The 23,128-nt window shown below is 44.5% G+C and overlaps 1 protein-coding gene across 4 annotated transcripts in view; it reads left to right on the forward strand.

Annotated features, from left to right (window-relative positions):
• ARHGAP27 (Rho GTPase activating protein 27) overlaps positions 1-23,128 on the forward strand; it is a 67,904-nt gene that overhangs the window by 18,897 nt on the left and 25,879 nt on the right. The window contains exon 1 of one of the 4 annotated variants that reach the window (XM_020997531.2): positions 2,606-2,681. The exons of 2 other annotated variants lie outside the window; for them this stretch is intronic. Coding sequence is in view for 1 of the 2 variants with exons in the window: in XM_020997530.2 (XP_020853189.1) it covers positions 16,862-16,963 (102 nt within the window). In the remaining variant the exon portion in view is untranslated. Of the gene's footprint in view, positions 1-2,605; positions 2,682-16,711; positions 16,964-23,128 lie in introns of those variants that run through there. One more of the 4 variants, XM_020997530.2, reaches the window with a different exon arrangement.

The following is a 23,128-nucleotide window of genomic DNA, read 5'->3' on the forward strand; positions in this document are numbered from 1 at the left end:
TAGATCAAGAGAGGTCAAGGCTGGAGATGTGGACTTAGGAGTCATATGTATAGAGGGGATCATTGAAGCCTTGTGCAAATGAAATCACCAAGGGAGAGAATTTAGAGAGAGAATATGAAGGGCAGGTTCTTGGCAAACACCCATGTGAAGGGCTTGGAAAGAAGATAAGGATTCAGGAAAGCAGTCAGAAAAGGGTCAGTTAGAAAAGGAGGAGGAAAACCAGGAGGGAAGAGAGTATCAAGAAGGGGGTGACCAGAAATATAAAATACTCAAAAGAGAAGTCAAGGAGATTAAGCCTGAGAAAAACCTATGGATTCTTGAAAATTAACAGGCCATAGGAAATCTTGAAAAAACTTTGAACAAACAATATGGTTTTTACTGCAATCACCTTGACTGTGAAAGGAATGAAACTGAAGGTAGGTAACCTTTTAGTGGAGGAGGTCTCTAGACAGATTTCAGTGGGTCTGTGAACTTGAATGGGAAATCATTTTTTCTTTATTTCATTTTAATTGGCTTCCTTGGCAATTCTTTTTTTTTTTTAAATCTTTAATAATATTTTTCCTAATTACATGTGAAAACAACTTTTAACATTCATTTAAAAAAAATTTTGAGTTACAAATTCTTTCTCTCCCTCTCCTTTCCACCTACCTTGAGGTGGTAATTTGATATAGGTTATATATGCACAATCATGCAAAACATATTTCTATATTAGTCATATTGTGAAAGACAAACAAAAAAATGAAAAAAAAAGTAAAAAATAGTATGCTTCAATCTGCATTCAGACTCCATCAATTTTTTCTCTGGATGCATATAGCATTTTTCATCATGAGTCCTTTGGAATTGTTTTGAATCATTGAATTGCTGAGAATAGCTAAATCATTCACAGTTGCTCATCATACAGTGTTGCTGTTACTATGTACAATGTTCTGGTTCTGTTCACTTCACTTTGCATCAGTTTGTATAAGTCTTTCCAGGTTTTTCTAAAATCATCCTGCTTGACATTTCTTATAGCACAATGGTACTCTATTACAATCATGTACTACGACTTGTTCAGCCACTCCGCAATTGATGGGCAGCCCCTCAATTTCCAATCTTTGCAACCACAAAAAGAGCTGCTATAAATATTTTTTGTACAAACAGGTCCTTTTTCCTTTTTTTTTTAAATCTCTTTGGGATGCAGAGCTATTTGTGGTACTTCTGGGTGGAAGGATATGTACAATTTTCTGGCCCTTTAGGCATAGCTCCAAATTGCTCTCCAGAATGGTTGGGTCAGTTCACAACTCTACCAACAATGCATCAATGTTCCAATTTTCCTGCATCCCCTTCAACATTAGTCAATCTGGTAAGTGTGAAGTGGTACCTCATGGTTGTTTTAATTTGCGTTTTTCTAATCAATAATGATTTAGAGCATTTTTTCATATGATTATAGATAAGCTTTGATTTCTTCCTCTGAAAACTGCCTCGGTCATCCTTTGTATATTATGTTATGCATTCTAAAACATTATTCTGAGGAGGGGTTCCATCAGCTTAACCAGACTGCTAAAGGGATCCATGACACAAAGAAAAGTCTAGAAGCCATTCTGTAGAGCAGGCAGCAAACAGAGGACCTGCAGGCCATGGAGGGGTAGGGGGAAAACACTCCCTGGGTTCAGCTGAACCAGATTAAAATATAATTAGAAAATACAATTAGAAATTTAGTAATTAGAAAATTAACAAAATAAAAAAAATGCAATAGAACATGGATAACTTTACATTTTTAAACTAAGTCAATGTGGGGCCTACGGGGAATTCTTATTCATGGATTAGTGACTCCTGTTTCTATTTGAGTTTGACACCATTGATCTTGAGCATTTGATATACCTTTTTCCTGCTTTGCCTCATTGCCAGCAAATGAGTCAGATGGCATTTATTAAGGGCTTATGATTTTTTCCCCTCTTTTTAAAAATGCTTTTTAATTTCTTTTTTTTTCAATGATCATTGATTTTCTCTCCCTACATTCCCTACACCCCCATGGCGGGGGCGGGGAAGGGGGGGGAATCTTGTAACAAATATGCTTGGTCACATAAAGCAAGTTCCCACATTGGCCACATCCAAAAATGTATGTTTAAGCCTTTATTCTGTGCCAGGCATTGTGCTATGGACTGAAGATATAAAGTTGAAAACACGGTCCCTGTCTTCAATGAGCTCATATTCCAATGGGGAAAGCAACATATAAATCTATGTACTTACAAGAAATGTACAGTGGAAATGCGATATAAATGGGGAGGAATATTTCTGAGGCTGGAGGGTCGAGGGCAAAAAGGCAGTGAGCCTTCACCAACACCTGCCTTTCCCCTTCTCTCTGGAGGCAAGGAGGGCTTAGGTGGCAGTGCCAACCAAGGCTGTCCACAAAGGTGGAGCTCCCAGAGAGGCAGGCTCCTCCTTCCTCCTTCAGCCAGCCCCTAACGAAGTCCACAGGATGGGTCAGCAGGGAAAGGGTTACAGCCGAGGAGGCCTTCGCCCCTCCTTATGCAAATAGCCACAGAGGTGCCCCACCTGGTCCCTTGCCCCTGGGCCTTGGGAGGAGACTCAAGCCTCCGGTGTTCTGTGGATCTGGGCTGAGGCCAGAGCTGGGCAGCGGCAGGAAGAAGGAGAGGTCCTGGGTGCCAGACACCTGCCAGCCCCACTCCCCGCTCGGAACTGTGAGTAACCTTTCCTTCTTAAGTCCTGGGAACAGGAGCCTCCTAGGCGAGGGGGGCATGGAGCAGGAGGCTGGGCCTCTCTCTCCTCCCTCCCTCCCTTCCTTCCTTCCTCTGCTTCCTTAACTGTCCCAATGACCTCCAGTCCTGGTGGCCCCTTCTCTGCCCCTCCCCTCTTTCACATCTCCAGCTGTCCCCATGCCCTGCTCTGCATTTGTTATCTGCCTCTCCCAGGCACCCCTACTTTTTAACCTTTCTAAACTTCTAGGCTAGCCTCTAGCCTGGCAGTGATTAGAAATGAAGGCATTCTTCCCTCGGGCCAGAAGCAAAGGAGATCACCCTTGGCCTCTGATCACTTGCTCTCCCGAAGAGGCAATCAGTGGGAGCTCCGAGATCCTGTTTTCTGAAAGGGTTTCCCTGAAGAGCCAGGGGTGGAATCCTGGGTGGCTCCCCACCTTCTCCCCCAGGAGCCCCACCAGTTTCATTCATAACTGGGCTGTGTGTCTCCTGGAAGGGCCAGGCCCTCCCACTGACTCACCAACCCCAACCCCAGAGTGACCCAGGCATTCTTGCAGTATTAGCCTCAGTGACCTGAGTGAGCTCTGTTGAAGGTGGGACCTCTTCTCCACTTTTAAGGTGTGGGGCATCCACCCTTCAGTTTTTATCCATATCCTAGGCCACACCAGGCAGTGTCTAAAACAGGGGTTCTTAACCTGGGATCCAATCATTTGTCTTTTTTTTTTTTTTTGGTGAGGCAGTTGGGGTTAAGCGACTTGCCCAGAGTCATACAGCTAGTGAGTGTTACGTGTCTGAGGTCACATTTGAACTCAGGTCCTCCTGACTCCAGGGCCTGTGCTCTATCCACTGTGCCACTTAGCTGCCCCCCCAATAATTTGTCTTTAAAAATATTTTGATAACTGTATTTCAATATGATTTATTTCCTTTGTAATCCTGTGGTTTTATAAAATTTTATGCATTTAAAAATGTTATTCTGTTCATAGAATGCAGGTCTAAGGAAAGGCTCAAGCCCCAGCTCTTTCTCCCTTTCAATTCATACCCAAAGTAAAAGTTAAAAACAAACAAACAAATAAACCCCAACACCCCCCCACAAAACACCACAGGTTCTCCTCCAAGCCCTTGGGCTTGAGATCTTTTGGCCTCTCTTGAGTAATTGTCCCTCCTCCCACTCCTAAAGGGAAACCTTCCTCACTCTGTTAGCCTTAGTCTTAGTGGAAATGAGCATTTATTAAGTGCCTACAGTGTGCCAGGCACTGGGTTAAACACTGTACAAATACTGTTATTTCATTTATCTTCACAACAACCCTGGGAGATAGGATGCTGTTATTACCCCCGTTTTCTGGTTGAAGAAATTCAAGCAGACAGAAGTTAGGTGACTTGCCCATGGTCACACAGCTGGAAGTGTCTAAGACTGGATTTGAACTCAGGTCTTCCTGACTCCAGGTGTAGTACTGTATCCACATGGTCACCTATGTGCTTCTGGGTGCAAACTACTGAATATTAAGGAATGAAGAGAACAGTTGTTTAGTAGAAAGAGCCTAGTACAAAGGCTTAAGGAGACCCAAGGCTTTAGGACTCTTACCTCAACTCTGTCTTTAACCAGCTGTGCTATCTTGAGCAAATAATTTTCCCTCTCTGGGCCTCCATTTCCTCAACAGCAAATTGGGGGAGTGGTGTCAAAGGATCTCTAAGGCCCCTTCTGGCTCTTATGTTCTGTGAATCTACAAAATACCCCATCTCCAAGACACAACCTCCCTCTCCACTCCCAGCCCTTTGGCTTTCCTGGATTTGAGTCAACCCATTCTAGACTTGGTTTCTTAACCTAATCCAATCTTCAGAGTGGCTGGGGGTAGTAAAGAGTGGGGCGAGGACAACCTGTGCCCATTTCCAGAGCAGGGAGGCACTCTCAGTGCCAACATCTGAAAGGGAGGCGTGATGATTAATGCCGAGGTCCCAAGGCACGGGACAGCCTGTGCTGATATCAGGGGAGGACAGGATGGTCACAGTGTCAACATTGAAAGGATAATCAGTAGCATTGTCTGGGGGGCTGGGCTCAGCAGTCTAGGAGTAGCCGAGGTAAGTGGTGGTATCCAGGGGAGGAGGGGAGACAGTATTGGGGAGGTGGGATGGTCAGTGGAAAACAGCCTGCGGGAATATGATGCTTGATGTAGGTGACCCTTGTAGGTTAGGGTCACAAGCTCATGATTAGATTTTGAGGGGGGAGGGATTTGTTCTCCTATTTGAAGGTTTCTTGGACTTGGGTCTGACAATAGAAGAGGGGAGGGAAGACATGAAAGAACTCTCCTCTCCCTCCCTTTCTGCTCCCACTTCCCAGATCTCAGCTCCTTTCAGTGGCAGGAGGGTGGATTGTATCAGTGGGGAGTTGGGAAACCTTGGCCCCTGACCCAGAGGCCTCACCCTCTATCACCTGAACTCTGGAAGAAATGAAGGAAGAATTACCCCTGGGAACCTAGCTCCCATAACTCTAAATATTTTCTCCTCAGCTTTTCTGCCCTCAAAGGGAGTTTCCCCACCCCACCTCTGTGGCCCCAACCAGGCACTTTGGATTCGAGAGGACGTAGGAGTGGTGGGTCTGGGGTTTATGGGGAGGTCACTGGACAGTAAACATCTCTCTTTTTCTCCCCCCACCCCTAACTCCTTCCTACCCAAAGGGCTTTCCTGAAATTTGTAGTGGGGAAGAGAGGGCAGACAACCTCACCGGGTCACTCTGGCAGGTTGGGGAATTAGCCCAGCTTTGCAGATACTTAATTGAAAACCCTGTGACTGAAAAACCAGAATCACCCCAGTATCCCTCCCCTGAGTCACAGGCTTTGGGGGATGATGGTGGCCATGGGGAGGAAAAAGTTAGAGAGACAATTCAGGTATGTGCTCACACAACCTACTTATACCAACAGAGAGTTAGCATGAGGTAGTGGAAGGAGCCAAGACCTGGCCTGGACAGTCTTGTGTCTGCTACTTATTGGCTGTGTGACCTTGGGCAAAATCACTTTTATCTCCTAGGCCTCAGTGTCTTCCTTTAAAAAAATGACAGGTTCAGGCCTGGCCAGTCTCTAAGAATGTAAGCTTCTTTGAAAACAGGGACTGCTGCATTTCTGACTGCTCTCACCCAGCCTACCTCACCCAGTACAGTGCTTGACACACAGCAGGCACTGTTTTTGCTTTGTTAGTTGGAGACTGGGACTGGAAGAGCAGTGGTCACTCACCAGCTTTTTGTAGATCAGAACAGGACCTCTGACTGGGCCTCCCATTCACTCCTCCTTAGGCAGCCTGGTCCCCACACCACACAGGCTCACCATATTGGTGCTAGAATTGCTTGCTATAGCTCAGTACCACTGCGCCAGCCTCAGGCTTCCCTCTTAGCAGAGATGACAATTGTACACTTGAATGAGTGTGTCTTGTCTTGTCCGTCCCAGTGCCAAGGATTCAACAAAGACACAAATGAGACTTTACAGTTGTTTGCTTTTCAAAGTGGTTTTTATTTGGAACGTGGCGGGGACAAAGTGCTTTTCATGTGCTTTGTCTGAATTGAGGAGCAGCTAGGTGGTGCAGCGGATAGAGTGCCAGATCTGGAATCTTCATGAGTTCAAATCTGACCTCTGACACCTACTCGCTGTGTGACCCTGAGCAAGTCACTTAACTCTGTTGCTTCAGTTTTTGTTATTGTTGTTGACTGGTTGTGTCTGACTAATAAGTATCTGAGACCAGATCTGAATTCACAAAGATAAGTCTTCCTGACTCTAGGTCCAGCACTCTCTCCACTGTGCTACCTAGCTACCTCAAGTTTCTTCATCTGTAAAATGAGCCAGAGAAGGAAATAGTAAACCACTCTAGTATCTTTGCCAAGAAAACCCCAAAATGGGACTGGAAAATGACTGAATGACAAGAACGGTCTGAACTGACCGCCACAGCAACGTTATGAGGTCAGCAGGGCAAGATATCATTGTCTCCATTTTATAGACGAGGCCTGGAGGAATGAAGTTACTTGTTTGAGGTCACACACAGTGATGTCTTAACAAAGCCACATCCAGTCTCCTGTGCATTATTCTGAACCTCTTCCGATGGTCCAAAAAATGTGTAAAAGCTAGAGCAATTATATTTGGAAATTTTCGTCTCTTTGCTTGGATTGTATACAGAAAGTGTGGCAGGGTGGATAATAGGAGCTAATGTTTATATTAGGTCGCAAAGTATGTTACACATGTTAATTTTATCCTCACAACAACCTGGGGAGGTACGTATTACTGTTGTTGGTGTTCAGTCTTGTCTGACACTTCTTGATCCCATTTGAGGTTTTCTTGGCAAAAATACGACAGTGTTTTGCCATTTCTTTCTCCAACTCATTTTATAGATGAGGGACTGAGTGAGGCACATAGGGTTAAGTGACTTGCCCAGGGTCACATAGCGAGGAGGTGTCTGAGGCTGGATTTGAACTCAGGTCTTCCTGAGTCCATGTCTAGCACTCTACCCACTGTGCCATCTAGTTGTTCTAGTCCCTTAAACCTTTAGACAACTTATCTACTAAGTGACAAATGGGTGGTGGATGTGCAACGACACAGCTCCCGTGTCAGAAGTTCCCCATGCTGGTCAAATCTTTCAGGCATTGGTGCAGATTCTTTTGTGATGATTCCCTTTACCCTACCTACTGACTCCCTCCCTTCTACTGTACCCCTACCCACACTGGGCCCAAGGCTGGGATTCAGCAGTCATGATCAAGTGGAAAAGCCCATTTTTTTTCATCTAGCAAAGAGTTTTTCATTGTATTTTTGCCTGGCACAGGGACTGGGCACCATGCCACTAGATACAAGAGGTCCATAGATTCAGAGCTGAAAGGAACCTCAAAGATGATTTCATTCCACCCCCTTATTTTATATGGCAGCCAGTCAGATATCATTTATTAAACGCCTATGTATTAAACACCAGATACCCGTGCTAAGAACTGGCGGCACAGAGGAAGACAGAAAAGAACCTATCCCAAGGATCCCCCAGTCTCATAGAGGATACAACATAGAAACAACTCTGTATAAATAAGATTTAGACGGGATAGATTTGAGTTCATCTCAGAGGAAAGGCTCTAAAATTCAGGAGGATTGGGAAGCTCAAAGGAAGCCAGGAGGCAGAGGTGAGGAGAGAGAGCATTCCAGGCAGCCAGGACTGCCAGAGAAGATGCCTGGGATGGTTGAGAAATGGGTGGCTTTTTCTGTTTGATCCTGGAGGTCACAGAAAACCAGAAGCATTTACAGAACACGAAGGGGATATGTGCTTTAGGAAACTGAGTGCTGGATAAGGTCAAGTCACTCACCCAAAGTCAAATATGTAGTTAAGGACCAGAGCTCAGAATCTGAACTAGGTCACCGGGGTCTAAATACCATGCTTTTTTCACCACACCATTCATAGGATGACAGAATAATATTTTAGAGCTAGAAGGGACCTTTGCTGTCATCTAGTATGACCTTTTCATTTTACAGATAAGAAAACTGAGGCCTAGGGAGGTTAGTCACTTGCCCAGGGTCACACAGGTACCGATGGGTGAGATTTGAACCCATGTCCTCTGACTTGAAATCTGGTGCTCTTATCTGTAAACCTTGGTGCCTCTTAAAAAATAATGGGAGGGGGGTACAGCTAGGTGGCACAGTGGATACAGCATTGGAGTCAGGAGGACCTGAGTTCAAATCTGGCCTCAGATGCTTACTAACTGTGTGACCCTAGGCAAGTCACTTAATCCTGATTGCCTCCAAAAAAATATAAATAAAATAATGGGGATCATACATCCAAAGCTGTCACACAGATTGTGAATGTTAAAGTCAGGATGTGAACCCGGGTCCTCTGACTCAGAGCCAGGAAGTACTAGCTGGGGAAGCAGAATGTTCTTACACAAAATGAAGACGGACTATATGTTGTCTACACACCTTCCATAGGTATCTTTCCTGTTCAGGTCACTCCCTACCTTTGGCATGTAACCAGATTGAGTCTCTTGACTGGTTTAGTGGGAAATGTTTTGCTTTTGACTCTGTGGATGCCATAGGGTTTTCTTGTCCAGCCTCACCCTCTGTCATTGTGATGGGAGCTTCTGGGGAGGCTTGAACTTTGGAGGGAGGGCTGGGTAAGAGAATGGGGAGAAGAGAATGGACATCTACCCACTGGGTTGTTCTAGGAACCGCAGAGCCTCTGTCTCCTTCAATATCCCCAGTCCCTAATGCCATCTCAGCATACACATGTTGGGTCTCTGGTGAGGAGTGGGGGGAGAGGGAAGGGGGAGAAGAGGAGGGGATGGGACCTCTGGGGATGTTCACCCTAGGCTTGGAGCTCTTCCTTCAAGAATCACTCCCCAGCTAGGGGTAGAAGATAAGACGCTGATGATGGGAGGGGTGAGCCCTGTGGAGTGGGCAGGAAGAGAAGGGAGGAATCTGGCCACTTGCCCTGAAAAATAAAGGGATCTAAAGTTTATCAGGATTTGCTGAAGTCTTGAGGGTGTGGGGGGAGGGAGAGCAGGCTGAACACAATGGAAAGACAGACCAAGCCACTGGTTAAGGCCCCTTCCCCTCTCCCGAGCAAGATGCGCCTTCCCTTCAAATTTGGGTTTTGAACTTTCCAGCTTTGTGGCCCTGGATAAGTCACCTGGCCTCCACCTGCCTCGGTTTCCTCAACTGTAAAATGGAGGTGATAAAAACAGCATCTGTCTCCTGGGTTGTTGCGAGGATTAATTAAGATAATAGTTGTAAAGCGCTTAGCACAGTGCCTGGCACATGGTAGATATAAATACTATTTTCCTTCCTTTTCTTCCTACTGACCTTTGGGTTCTCCCTCCCTTCTTGGAGAGGGAGGCGGGGAGCTTTTCCTGAGTTATCTGGGGCTTCTGGCAAGGCCTCCCTCATAGCCTCAGAGAGTTTTCTCCTACCACCTGCACGTACCTCTGACTTCTCTCTCTGCACTCCTATCCCTCCTCATATCCGTGCCCTCTCACCCCCTTCTCTGCCTGGTGGCTCAGTATTTCCTACAGCTCTGGGATGTTTTGAGGTAGGTCCCTTCTTTTTTCTCCTTCTTGAGTGGCTGTTTTGGACATGAGAGCATGTGTGTGTATATGTGTATGTGACAAAGAGAGAGAGGGAGAGGGGGGGATGGAGTGAGAGAAGAGAGAGAGAAAGAGAGAGGAGAGATTGAATGTGAGAATGTGCCACTCTGAGGCCTTGGGCAGTGGAAGGAAGGAAATATGTTTCACTGTTCAGGGGAGTCTGTGAATTTCTGTGTGTATGTGTTTGTGTGTGTGTGTGTGTGTGTGTGTGTGTGTGTGTGTGTGTGTGTGTGTGTGACAGAGAGTGAGAGACAGAGGGAGTAAAAAGACAGAGAATGTAAGAGAGACGTAGACAAGACAGACAGAGACAGACTGCCCAGATGCTGAATGCCATCCTGTTTATGAAAGGCCTGTCTCTCTTTGGCTGTAACCCTTTCCCTTGACCATAAGACAGCTAAGCCTATCACAGGGCTGTTGGCTGCCAGAGCTGAGTCACAAGTGATGGGCATACTTAAGGCTTAAGCTGAAGGAACCTCACAACTGAGCCCAGTCTGGTATGTGAGGTCAGGCAGCGGAGGGGGGCTAGGAACTGGCATATTAGAGGGTTCAGATTCTCCAACGGAAGGTGTTCTGGTCAGTTTTCAAAAATCTATAGATCTTTCCATTGATCTCTCCACACATTTAGTATTGGGTACTAATGCTTCTCTCCCTGGCCATCTTTGGCCAATACATCCAGCCCGTGGTGGTTTGGGAGCAGAGGGGCACTGGGATATAGAAAGTGTATAGGCAAGGGAAATCCTTTTAATAGCAAAAAGTGTAAAGTCTGGCCGGGGTGGGGTGGGGAGTGGCTGGAGTGGGTGGGCAGGCTAGTTTTCTGAGCTCCAGGCTGAGATGGAGTGGGGCCCCTACTTGGCCAGAGAAGGAATTGGTCCAGAGGCAGGAAGGAGAAGGAAGGGAAGGGCACCCTCATGGAGATAAGAGATACCCATTAGGGACACAGTTCTTAACCTAGGATCTATGGCCTTTGTTGTTTTTTATATTGATTAGTTTATATTGTATTAATATTATATTTATGCATTTTAAAACATTATTCTGAGAAAGGGTCCATAAGCTTCCTGAGACTACCAGAGGAATCCATGGTATGGAAAAAAAAAAGTCTTTACTAGGGGAAGCTAGAAAAAGAGATTCTGTGTGTGTGTGTGTGTGTGTGTGAGAAAATGCTTGTACACATGTTGAACTTCCGTGTGTGGTTGGGAATGGAGATAATTTGAGAGGAAGTGTCCTCTTGGGGAGGGGTTTGAGAAAGTAAAATCACTTTCCTACTACACCAAAATGGGGAAAGCATTGGCCTTGGAATCAGAAGACCCGCTTTGAAATCTAGGCTCTAACACTAGATGAGTGACCATGGACAAGTCACTTAACCTCTGTTTGCCTCAGTTTCCTCATTTGTAAAGTGAGGACAATCATAGCACCCACCTTGCAGGGTTGTTGTGAGGGTCAAGTTCGATGATAATTGTGTAGCCTGACACACAGTAAGCTCGATGTAAATGTTGGCTATCATTATTATGTACCAGTTGGAGGTAATAACACTTGTGGTACATGCCTCACAGGATTTCTTGTGGGCCACGATGGGGTGCTCCGCTTAAGGGAACTATGTTGAGTGGAGTCAAAATCAGGCAGAGTTACTGATGGAAAATGGAAAGGTTCAATTTGAGCCCTCTATAAAGGAAGGCTATGGGAGGAGTTTACTCCTCTACCCTCTGGCCCTCCAAGCAGAGGAGAGAAGCAGTTGAAGGAAGGTTTGGTTGGGTTATTTCAATTGAATCTGACTCTTCCTGACCCTATTTAGGGTTTTCTTGGTAAAGATACTGCAGTGATTTGCCATTTCCCTCTCCAGCTCATTTTACAGATGAGGAAACTGAGGCAGACAGGGTTAAGGGTCTTGCCCAGCCAGTAAGTGTCGGAGACTGGATTTGAACTCATAATCTTCCTGATTCCAGATCCACTGCACCAAGGTGTTGAGCCTCAAAGTCTGAATCATCAGCAAGGTGGTGAGAATTTAGGTGATCTGCTTATCCTGGGGGAAGGCGTGATGTTGTGTGGAGGCTTAATTAAGCAGAACTGTTCATCAACAATGGAGAGTCAAGTCAAAAAGCTTTCATTAAGTGCCTGCTATGTGGCAGGCACTGTGTGAAGTACCACGGATATAAAGAAAAGCTAAGGACAGTCATTGCCTTCAAGTAGTTCACAGTGTAATGAGGGGAGATAACCCGCAAACAAGGATGGACCAACAAGCTATAGACAGGATAAATTGGAGTTAATCCACAGAAGGAAGGCTCTAGAATTCAGGAGGAGTGAGAAAGGCTTCCTGGGGAAGGTAGGATTGGGGGTATTTACTTTACGTGTTGTTTCCTGTTAGAAGGTTGCCAGAGAATCCAGGAGGGACAGAATTCCAGGTGTGGGGGACAGCCAGTGAAAATGCCTAGAGCGGAAGGGTGGAAAGTGTGTGTGTGTGTGTGTGTGTGTGTGTGTGTGTGTGAGAGAGAGAGAGAGAGAGAGAGAGAGAGAGAGAGAGAGAGAGAGAGAGAAAATAGAGAAAAGAGAGGGGGAAGGGAGAGACAGAGAAAGACAGGAGAAAGAAAAGAGAGGAGAAATAGAGTCAGAGGGAGAGAGAGAGAAGAAGGAAGGGAGAGACAGAGAAAGACAGGAGAAAGAAAAGAGAGGAGAAATAGAGTCAGAGGGAGAGAGAGAGAAGAAGGAAGGGAGAGACAGTAGAAAGAAAAGAGAGACAGGAGAGACAGAGTCAGAGAGAAAGACAAAGGGGAGAGACAGAGACAGAGAAAGACTTAAGAGATAGAAAGAAAGGACAGACAGGAGAGAAAGAGTCAAAGAGAGAAAAGGAAAGGAAGGAAGGAAGGAAGAGACACAGAGACAGAAGAAAGAAAGGACAGAGAGGAGAGATAAAATCAGAGAGAAAAAGGAACCCAAGAATCTAGATGATTCCATATAAATCCAGAGCTTGAAATGGTTCCGTTATAATTTCTGAAGTTCTTGCACTTGAGTAAAGCAAGGCATAGAAGTTGTGGTCTTAAAATTCCCAAATCCTCATTTCCTTTCCTGATGCTGGAGGTAATAGGGAGCCACTGGAGTTTGCTGAGCAGTGAGTGACCTTTTCAGATCTGTGGATTCTGCATTTTAAGCCATCACCACTCTGGTAGGAAGTGAGTCGCAGTATACTTCATCCTCAGTCCTCTGGAATGGTGGTTCAAGACAAACCCTTCTTAAGCTACTGACTGTGTGCAGGGTGCTGGGGATCCAAACGTGAAAAGTGACGCAGCCTTTGCCCTCAAGCTGTTTATGGTCTCTTTTGTCTCTTTGGGTAGGGATTATGGGCAGTTTACACAGAGATAACAGAGTGCTGGGTGGAACAAAAGAGAGGTTCAGACAAAGTGCTCTAGGAAAACTTGAGGGGGAGCTTGAAAATTTTCAACTGGTACCTTATTAGCTATGACCCTGAGCAAAATTGCTTCACCTCTGTTTGCCTCAGTTTTTTCATCTGTAAAATGGGAATAATAATAGCACCTATCTCTCAGGGTTGTTGTGAGGGTCAAATGAGATATTTGTAAAAAAAACAACCACCAAAAAAAAAAAAACCACAACCTACTTAGCACAGGGCCTGACACATAGTAGGTATTCTATAAAGCTATTCCTTCCCCTCACTGGGGATGTACCATGGTATGGGGGGAAGTGGGCAAATCAGGGAAGGCTTCCTGGAGCTGAGCCTTAAGGGAAGACAGATTTCTACAAGTAGAGAAGAGAAGGGAGTGTGTTCATGTGGGGCAGTCTATATAAATTAATGGAGAGAACTGAGATTAGGATGAAGTCTAGGAGCAATTAGTAGCTCAGTTTGGTTGGAACATGGTGTGTAAAGTATATAAAAGGGAGTAAGATGAAGTGAACCTTTACAAGGTAAGTTGGAGGGCCTTACATTCTAGGATTAGGAGTTTGTACTTTACCGTAAAGGCAATAGGGACCCCCTGAATGTTCTTGAGCCAGGGAGAAATATGGTCATAACCCTGCTTTTGGAAGCTTCTGTATTTTGACCCCTTTTGAATAAAAGAGTGAGGGGCAAGGAGCCCAGTCAGAAGGTGATCACAATAGCCCCCATGAAAGGTAGTTAGACCAGCAGTGTCAAACTCAAAAGAGATAGGCGGCCAGTAATCCAAACATAAGGATCCTTCTGGACCCAATATTGATTTAGTTTTAAAATGTAAGATTATCTGTGTCTTACTGTATTTGTGTTAAATATTTTCCAAGTCCATTAGACTTTGAATCAGGGTGGTGGCCTTGTGGGGAAGAGACCAAAAGAGTAAAAGGTAAAGTTGACTGAATGAATGTGGGAAATAAGGGCAGAAAAAATGGTATGGTGAAAAGCTTCTTTAATCCCAAGACCTGGGTTCAAATTCTGCCTCTGATGTTTCCAACCTGTGTATCATTGCAATACGATATGTAACACTGTAACTTTCCTAGCCCTTAGTTTCCTCATCTGGACTAGGCACCTCTGAGGACCCTCCCAGCTCTAAATCGGTGGTCTTACAACCTTATTATCCTAAGAAGCAAGGATGACTGGAAGGATGGTAGCTACAAAGGCCAGGAGCCCAGTGCTACGTTAGATGTAGGGGACATGACACAGGGGCTTTTGTGGGATTATAAGCAGGACTGTGTGTGTTTATATGCAGCTGTTGTCTCTAGGTAAGCAGGGAATTCTTAAGCTTTTGTGCATTTGTGTGTGTATGTATGTGTGTACACGTGTGCATATATATATACATGGGTACGTATATGTGTGTGCATATATACATATACACGTATATATATACCTATATGTAAATATACATATACACATACACATAGATGGATAGATAGAGCTCCACTCACAAAGCTACCACCCTGATTCAAGATCTAATGTAATTTAAAAATTTAACAAATTAAATAAAAATAAAAAAATTGAATAAAATACAATAAAATACAGATTTTACACACATATATGTGTATATGTAAGTGTATGTGTGTATAGATATATCAATATCAGCTTGGTGGCACAGTGAATAGAGTGCCAGCCCTGGAGTCAGGAAGACTTGAGTTCAAATCTAGCCTCAGACACTCACTAGCTGTGTGACCCTGGGCAAGTCACTTAATCCTGTCTGCCTTAGTTTCTTCATCTATCAAATGAGCTGGAGAAGGAAATGGTAAACCACTCCAATATCTTTGCCAAGAAAACCCCAAAAGGGGTCACAAAGAGTCATACATGACTGAACAACAACAAATGTACACATATATATGCACATACACACACAAACACACACAAAACATATATACACACGTACATGTGTATCTAGATATATATGTTTAGTATTATTTTGGTGTAATCGGTTTCCATTGTAATCCTGTGTGAGGCAGCTAGGAGGTCCTGTGAACAGAGAACTGAACCTGGAGTTAGGAAGGTCCGAGTTTGATTTTGGCTTTCTATACTCATCAGCTGTGTGACCCTGGGAAAGTCATTTAATCTCAATTTGCTTGTCTGCAGAATGGGTTTAACAATAACACCAACCTCAGGCTTGTTGTGAGGATTGAAGAAGATAATATCTGTAAAGTGCTTTGCAAATCTTGAAGTGCTCTACAAATCAATGCTAGTTATATTAATTTTATGCATTTCAAACCATGATTCTGAGGAGGGAGCCATAGGGCTCATCAGGCTGCCAGAGGTGTCTATGGCACAAAAAAGGTGAAGAGTCGCTGAGTTAAACCCAAGGTCTGGGGGGAAAAGACCAGGGGTTCAGGTGGAATTACTGGATTAAATCTATGTCTGACACTGAGGTTTTCTCCATCACTCACTCCCTCTTCTGTAAACAGACCCTGCCTTTCTTCTGATTTTTTTTCTTCTCTCCTGTATCCTAACCCATCTATCTAAACTAATCCTAGCCTGAGGGCTGGGCCTTACTTTTCTAAGTATGCTCTGGTAGAAATACCTTTCAGGGGGATGGGGCTGCTTTGTGGGGCACTGAGTCACTGGGGGATTCTGAACAAAGCATAAATTATTAGGTCATGTGCTGTGGACCCCTAATGCTAGAGGAGAATCCTGGGCAACCCTGTCTTCTGCCAGCTTTCTGGAGCACTGGGATGCATTTGGTGGTGGCTTGGGGCCAGTAGGAGATGAGTGAGCCTCAAACTTATCTGGTTTCTTGGTGCAATGGGATAAGAAGAAAACAAGCATTTATTAAGTGCCTACTATGTTCCAGGCACTGGGGCTAAGTATTATCTCATTTGATCCTCACAGCAACCCTGTGTGATAGGTGCTATTATTATTCCTATTTTGTAATTGAGGAAACTGAGGCAGACAAAGGTTAAGTGACTTGCTCAGTATCACACAGCTAGGAAGTGTCTGAGGCTGGATTTGAACTCAGGTCTTTCTGACTCTAACTGTGCCACCTAGCTAGTTGCCTAGGGCTGGTAAAGGGAAGAGGTTACACCAGACCATATGCCCTGGCACCCTGACTTGTCATGAGGATCTGATAAATGATAAGGGATTCTTGGCTCAGACTCCTGGGGCATGTGCCTAGATGTAGAGGGTCAAACCTGCCCTATTTGTCCTTTACCGTAGAAGAAGGAAGGTAGGATAGCAAGAGAGTCAGCCCTGGACACTCTCCCGTCAGCTGGCCTCAATGTGTTGTCCCTGAAGCTTTGTGGTTACCCTGGACCTCCAAAGAAAGGAGATTCTCTTTGGGTTTTGGGGATGATGATCTCAGGAAAATGTGGACAAGGAATTGACCAGACCTCCCAGCTCCATCCTTTGCCAGGGGGCTTGCATTGTTGTCTCAGGAAGTATAAAAATACCAACTGACTTATTAGCCCCTAAAAGCCCCGCTCTGCCTCTCTGTCTGTCACCCCCAGCAACACTTCCGCTCCCTTGGCCCTGACAGGAAATGTGCTGGAGACCCAGCCTCCTTCACCTCTGGACAACTTCTCTTTTTGGGCTCCTGTTGGCTCCCTGTGCCCCATCCCTGAGGTTGTGCTCCCTTGGACTCCACCCCCACAGATCCACCCCAGGGCCCAGTTTCAGGCTGGCCCTGAAGGGGCTAGGATGGTGGACATGATTGCCAGGATGAGCCGGAGACGGAGGCAGGCCTCTTGGAGGCAGGCGGGATGCCCACATGAAGGGCTCGGTGCCAGGGACACTTTGGAGGTTGGTGTTAAGGATATGACAAGAGAAAGACCACCTTGGGAGATGCGGAGAGGTGGGGATTTTTTTTAGGTGGGGGGGGAGAATCATAGGAACAGAGAATCGTAGAACACTAAAACCAAGGGGGGGACCTTAAAAATCACCTGGTCTGTTATCAGAATGTTGCTGAAATAGAGCATGGATTGGAGACCTGGGGAAGGGGGCCGCTTTGATCTGGGTTTGAGCACTTTGCAAGGGACAATTGAGGTTTAAACTTGGCAAGCGTCATGAGACTTGGGTGGTGATGAAGAGGATCTGGGATCTTTGCCCTGTGAGCTCTCTCTCCATTCTAGGAGAGAGAGAAAAAAGAAAGGGCAGACTGAAGGAGTAGAAGGGACGTGGTGAGGAGGGGGAGAGAGCCAGGGCCGGCCTGGGGAGGAGACAGTGCGGCAGTGTGAAAAGGAGGAAGGCCTGGCCAGGAGAGGTTGGCTGTTGTCAGGAAGTGCTGTGAGAGGGGTGGGGTGGATGTGGTAAGAACCTGGTTAGCTTTAGGTGGCAGGGCTGAGAAAGATGGGTGGGACCAATGCTGCTGAGGAACAGGCCCACAAGATCCATTCTCAGCTTCTAGAAGGCTGTTTAGTTATTTGCAGGTCCCTTATACGATGCCCCTGATCCTGAAGCACAGCAAGAAAGTGTGTGTGTGTGTGTGTGTGTGTGTGTGTGTGTGTGTGTGTGTGTGTGTGTGACTGAGATGCAGAGGGCACAGCATTCTGGGGAATGGGGTCTGTAAATCCCTTGCCTTTGACCTTATGCCCAATGTTGGTGCCGATGTGCATCTCCTGCCCGGCTTCTGGGGCCAGAACTGTGGTTTTCTCACCCAAGCTTAGCAGAGGTCATTGGCACATTTTGCAGAGGTTCGTTTCCAATAGCAAACTTCTCCTTAAGGGATTGGGACATAACACAATCTTATGTGAGTGTCGGGCATGGGGTTGGGGAGAGGTAGGGAAATTGGGCTGGACAGGAGGTTGTGGGTGAACCATTAGAGAGAAGCTTTTCACCATAGAATTGGGCTTGTGTCCTAAACTCCATAGGGTGGCCGAGTCTTCCAGAGGTCCCTGTCTAGGGACTTCAGAGGTCCTACTGGTAACAATAACAATAACTGACATTTAGGTAGCTCTTTAAAGTTGGCAAATCATTTTATGTATGTCAGTTCATTTAAATGAGGCAGGTATTATTACGTCTATTTTTATTAGATGAGAAGAGGTTCAGAAAGATCAGTGCAGGGGAGGGGAACCTTCGGCTTTGAGGCCACATCAAAGGACTGCACTTGAGGACCTAGAGGGCCACATGTGGACTCAAGGCCACAGGTTCCCCACCCCTGCATTAGTGGCTTACCACAGTCACAGCTAGAACTATAAGCAACATTAGGTGACACTTGAATGTGGGTCTTCCTTTTCTCCAAGTGAAGTACTCACTAGTCCAAACTCTCTTAAACCAGAAGCTCCCTGTGGCATTCCTGCCAAGTGGTGACCTAGTTTCTGCTGAGATGGGCAACTCATTCCTTCCCAAGGCAATACCCTCCTATTTTCTTTTTCTTTCTTTCTTTTTTTTTCAGGCGATTGGGGTTAAGTGACTTGCCCAGGGCCACACAGCCAGTAAGTGCCTGAGGTTGGATTTGAACTCAGGTCCTCCTGACTCTATCCACTTAGCCACCTAGCTGCTCCTGCCTTCTACTTTCTAATTGTTAAGAATTTCTTTCTTACGTTCTACTGAAGCCTTCCTTCCCTCCCAGAACTCAGTGATCTTAGCTCATGGTTTTATAATGCTTTACTTTGTAATGCAAAGTACTCTTTTCATAACAACCTTGTGAGGCAGGCCAGTATATCATTGTTTCTATTTTACAAATGAGGAAACTGAGTCTCACTGAGGGTAAGTGATTTAATACAAAATCAACCACATAGCTAGTTTCAACACCAGGATTTGAATTCAGACTTTCTGATTCCTAGGTCCAGTGGTGTTTCCATCATATCAAATTGCTTCTCACCATGCTATCCACTGGTTCTAGGTTTGCTCTCTGGGGTTGCACAGAATAACTGATTCCTCTTTTACGGGCCAACCCTTCAAAGTTGGCCTTCTGTACTATCTTAGGACAGCTAGATGGCTCAGTGGATAGCTCACTGGGCCTGGAATCAGGAAGACCTGAGCTTAAATCCAGCCTCAGACAACTTACTACCTGTATGACCTTGGGTAAGTCACTTAACCCATTTGTCTAGGAAACAACTAGGTGGCTCATTGGATAGAGCACTGGGCCTGGAGTCAGGAAGACCTGGATTCAGATGTGGCCTCAGATAACTTACTAGCTGTGTGATCCTGGGCAAGTCACTTAACCTGTTTGCCTTAATCCACTGGAAAAGGAAATGGCAAACCATTTCAGTATCCTTGCCAAGAAAATCCTATGGACAGTGTTGACGTTCTATGGTCCACGTAGGCATGAAGAACTGGACACGACTGAATGACTGAACAATAACAAATTTCTTAGGAGGGCAAGAAAATGAAACCTATACATACTACGTTCAGAACCTTGCTTCCGTCATGTTGCTGGCATCTTATCTTATAGCTCCAAGGGGACTGTAGTAGCACCACCCATCCATGTGACATGTATGTGACTCATGCATATGATTTGAGCCTGGGTCTTCCTGACTTTGGCTCCAGGCCCCTCAGTAAGGCTCCTATGTGAAACAGGAGACAATCCCACAAAAGCTAGCAGCAGAGCCATGAAAATGAAAATGCTTCCTTCTGGAGTCACTTCTTTAATCATACCTTTTCCCCTTTGCTCTAGAGGGAGGGAGAGAACAAGCATTTATTTTTTCTTTCCAATTTTATTAATTTATTGTCTTATCAACAATCACTTCCATATGCTTTTGAGTTGAAAATTTTTCTCCCCCTTCCTCCCCCACCCCACCCTCCCCAAGACAGCACACAATCTGATATAGGTTTTACATTTACATTCCTATTAAATATATTTTCACATTAGTGAAGTCGTAAGTAAAAATTAAAACCAATAGGAGGAACCATCAGAAAGATGAAACAAAACTCAACAGAAGAGGGGAAAAAATAGCAATTCAATTTCCATAGTTCTTTCTTTGGATGTGGATAGCATTTTCCATCATGAGGCCTCTGGAGATGTCTTAGATCCCCCCGTAATGCTGAGAAAGGTTCAGCTTAACAATCTTAGTTGTTGCATAACATGGCTGTTACTGTGTACAACATTCTCCTGGTTCTGCTCACTTCACTCAGCATCAGACCACATAAGTCTTTCCAGGTTTTTCTGAAGTCAGCCTGTTCATCATTACTTATAGCACAATAGTATTCCATTACATTCATATACCACAACTTGCTCAGCCATTCCCCAATTGATGGGCGTCCTCTCAATTTCCAATTCTTTGCCACCACAAAAAGAGCTGCTATGAATATTTTTGTACGTGTGGGTCCTTTTCCCATTTGTTTGATTTCTTTGGGATACAGCCCTAGAAGTGCTATTGATGGATCAGAGAGGGTATGCACATTTTTGTAGCCCTTTGGGCACAGTTCCAAATTGTTCTCCAAAATGGTTGGATCATTTCACAACTCCACCAACAATGTATTAGTGTTCCAATTTTCCCACATCCTCTCCAACATTTATCATTTTCCTGTTTTGTCATGTTGGCCAGTCTGATAGGTGTGATGTGGTACCTCAGAGTTGTTTTGATTTGCATTTCTCTAATCAATAACAATTTAGAGCATTTTTTCATGTGACTATAGATGGCTTTAATTTCTTCATCTGAGAATTGTCTGTTCTTATCCTTTCACCATTTATCAATTGGGTAATGGCTTGTGTTCTTATAAATTTGTCTTAATTCTCTATATATTTTAGAAATGAGGCCTTTATCAGAGAGACTGGTTGTAAAAATTCTTTCCCAATTTTCTACCTTCCTTCTAATCTTCGTTGCAATGGCTTTGTTTGTGCAAAAACTTTTCAATTTGATGTAATCAAAGTTATCCATTTTGCTTTTCATAATGGAGAACAAGCATTTATTAAGTGCCTAATATGCCAGGCACTGTGCTAAGCTCTTTACAAATTTTATTTCATGTGATCCTCACAACAATCCTGGGAGGTAGGTGCTATTATTATTCTCATTTTACAATTGAGGAAACTGAGGCAGGCAAAGGTTAAGTGACTTGCCCAGAGTCCTACAGATAGTTCGTTGTCTGAGGCATGATTTGAATTCAGGTCTTCCTAGACTCTAGGCAAAGCACTCTATGTATTGCACTACCTAGCTGCTAAATGAACATAGATATAAAGCTGGAAGATCTTATAGGGATCCTCAGAGGGGTTGACAGCCACTCAAGCTGGAGAAGTGAGTGGCATAGGGGTGATTTGAACCCAGGTCTTCTGAGAACAAACCCAGTGCTTTTTCTGTACATGCTGCCTTCCAGAGGTGATTAGCTTCATTATCAGGCACTTTTTCTAACACAGGCCTTTATGGTTCCATTCAATTCAGTAAGCAATTATTCAGTGCCTACTATGCACACCATTTTGAGTTAGTAGTAAAAACACAAGATAATTTGAGGCAGTAGAGAGAGTACTAATGCCCAGATGTCTCAGTCATTCACACAGAAACCTACCCTTGTTCAGCCCCTGACTGCATCTGGCATCCTCCTCAGTTTCTATTTGGTAGGGATGCCAGTTCCTAACGACTCCCAGGAAAGAATTCTCCAACTTTCATCAGGTAGTTGTTCCCATGGCTATAGCCTCCCCCTTCATTCTCAGTAAGTTCTTCCTCATGTCTGCTGTTACTCTCTCTTGCTTCGCTTTGGCTCAGCTGCCTGCATTCTGCCTGGGAATTATGATGGCAGAGGGCACGGGGCATGTTTCCATTCATTCTCCACTTGTGTGGATGGTGGTGGGGAAGGATGTGTCAAACGGGGAGGGGACATCAAGGGCTCCTAACCTTCCAAGGGTGTAGAATCATAGACTCAGAGCTAGAAGAAACCTTAGAAATGGTCTTTTCTAAACCACTCATTTTGTTTTATTTTTCTTAACTTTAAAAAAAATGCATCATAATCATTTCTCCTATATTCCACTAGAATGTATGTTCATTGCCAGTAGAGATTGTTTCATTCTTTGGATTTGTATCCTCAGTGCCTAGCTCACTGCCTGGTATACAGAAGGCACTTAATAAAAACTTGTTGACTGACTGATAATCCCCTCTTCCCGTACCAGAAGAGTCTCTTATATAGTCAAGCAAAACTGACCAATATGACTTTATCTCTTCCCTTCTGCTGCATTTGGCAACCATAGCCCCCTGACCTTTGAAATCAGTATTGGTCATTTCATTTATTCTGAGTTCAGTTGCTTTTTTGTGTTGTTTTATTTAATTTCTTAAAGTCATTGCCTATATGTTCTCCTGGTTCTGCTCTTTTCACTCTGCCATCATTTCATATAAATGTTCTGATGTTTCTTATGATACACTAATAATATTGCATTATATTTGTAATACTAGATTTTGTTCAATTGTTCCCAATTGTTGGGTACTTTTTTCTTGTTGATTAGTTGTGTCTGACTCTTTGTGACCCCATTTGGGGTTTTCTTGGCAAAGATATTGGAGTGGGTTGCCATTTTCTTCTCCAGCTCATTTTACAGGTGAAGAAACTGAAGCAAACAAGGTTAAGTGACTTGCCCAAGGTCACAGAGCTAGTAAGTATCTGAGGCCAAATTTGAACTCAGGTTCTCCTGATTTCAGGACTGGTGCTCTATCCACTGCGCCACCTAACTGCAACTTAAAAAAAAAGTTTTTATGCCTTTTGTCCTTGTATCAGTCATTTTCTGCCTCTATCCAGATTAACCTTTTCTTGTGACAAAGAAGTAAAGCAAAAAAAAAAAAATTCTGCTACAGAGATGTATTTGACAAAGTATACAATATTCTGTCTTAGCAGTTCTCCTCACTCCACATGCTTTTCTACAGCTCCTTCAACATTGATTATTTCCATCTTTTTCACTTTTGCCAGCTTGATGATTATGAGATGTAACCTCAGAGCTGTTTTCATTTGAAATTCTCTTATTAGCGATTTAAGGCATTCAACCCCCTCATTTTAAAGGAAGACTCAGAGAAGTTGAAGTTTGCTAAAGGTCACCCAGGTAGTACCAGA

This window comes from Phascolarctos cinereus, unplaced genomic scaffold (assembly GCF_003287225.1).
Source record: "Phascolarctos cinereus isolate Bilbo 61053 unplaced genomic scaffold, phaCin_HiC Scaffold_5;HRSCAF=322, whole genome shotgun sequence".
Classification (NCBI taxonomy): Eukaryota; Metazoa; Chordata; class Mammalia; order Diprotodontia; family Phascolarctidae; genus Phascolarctos; species Phascolarctos cinereus.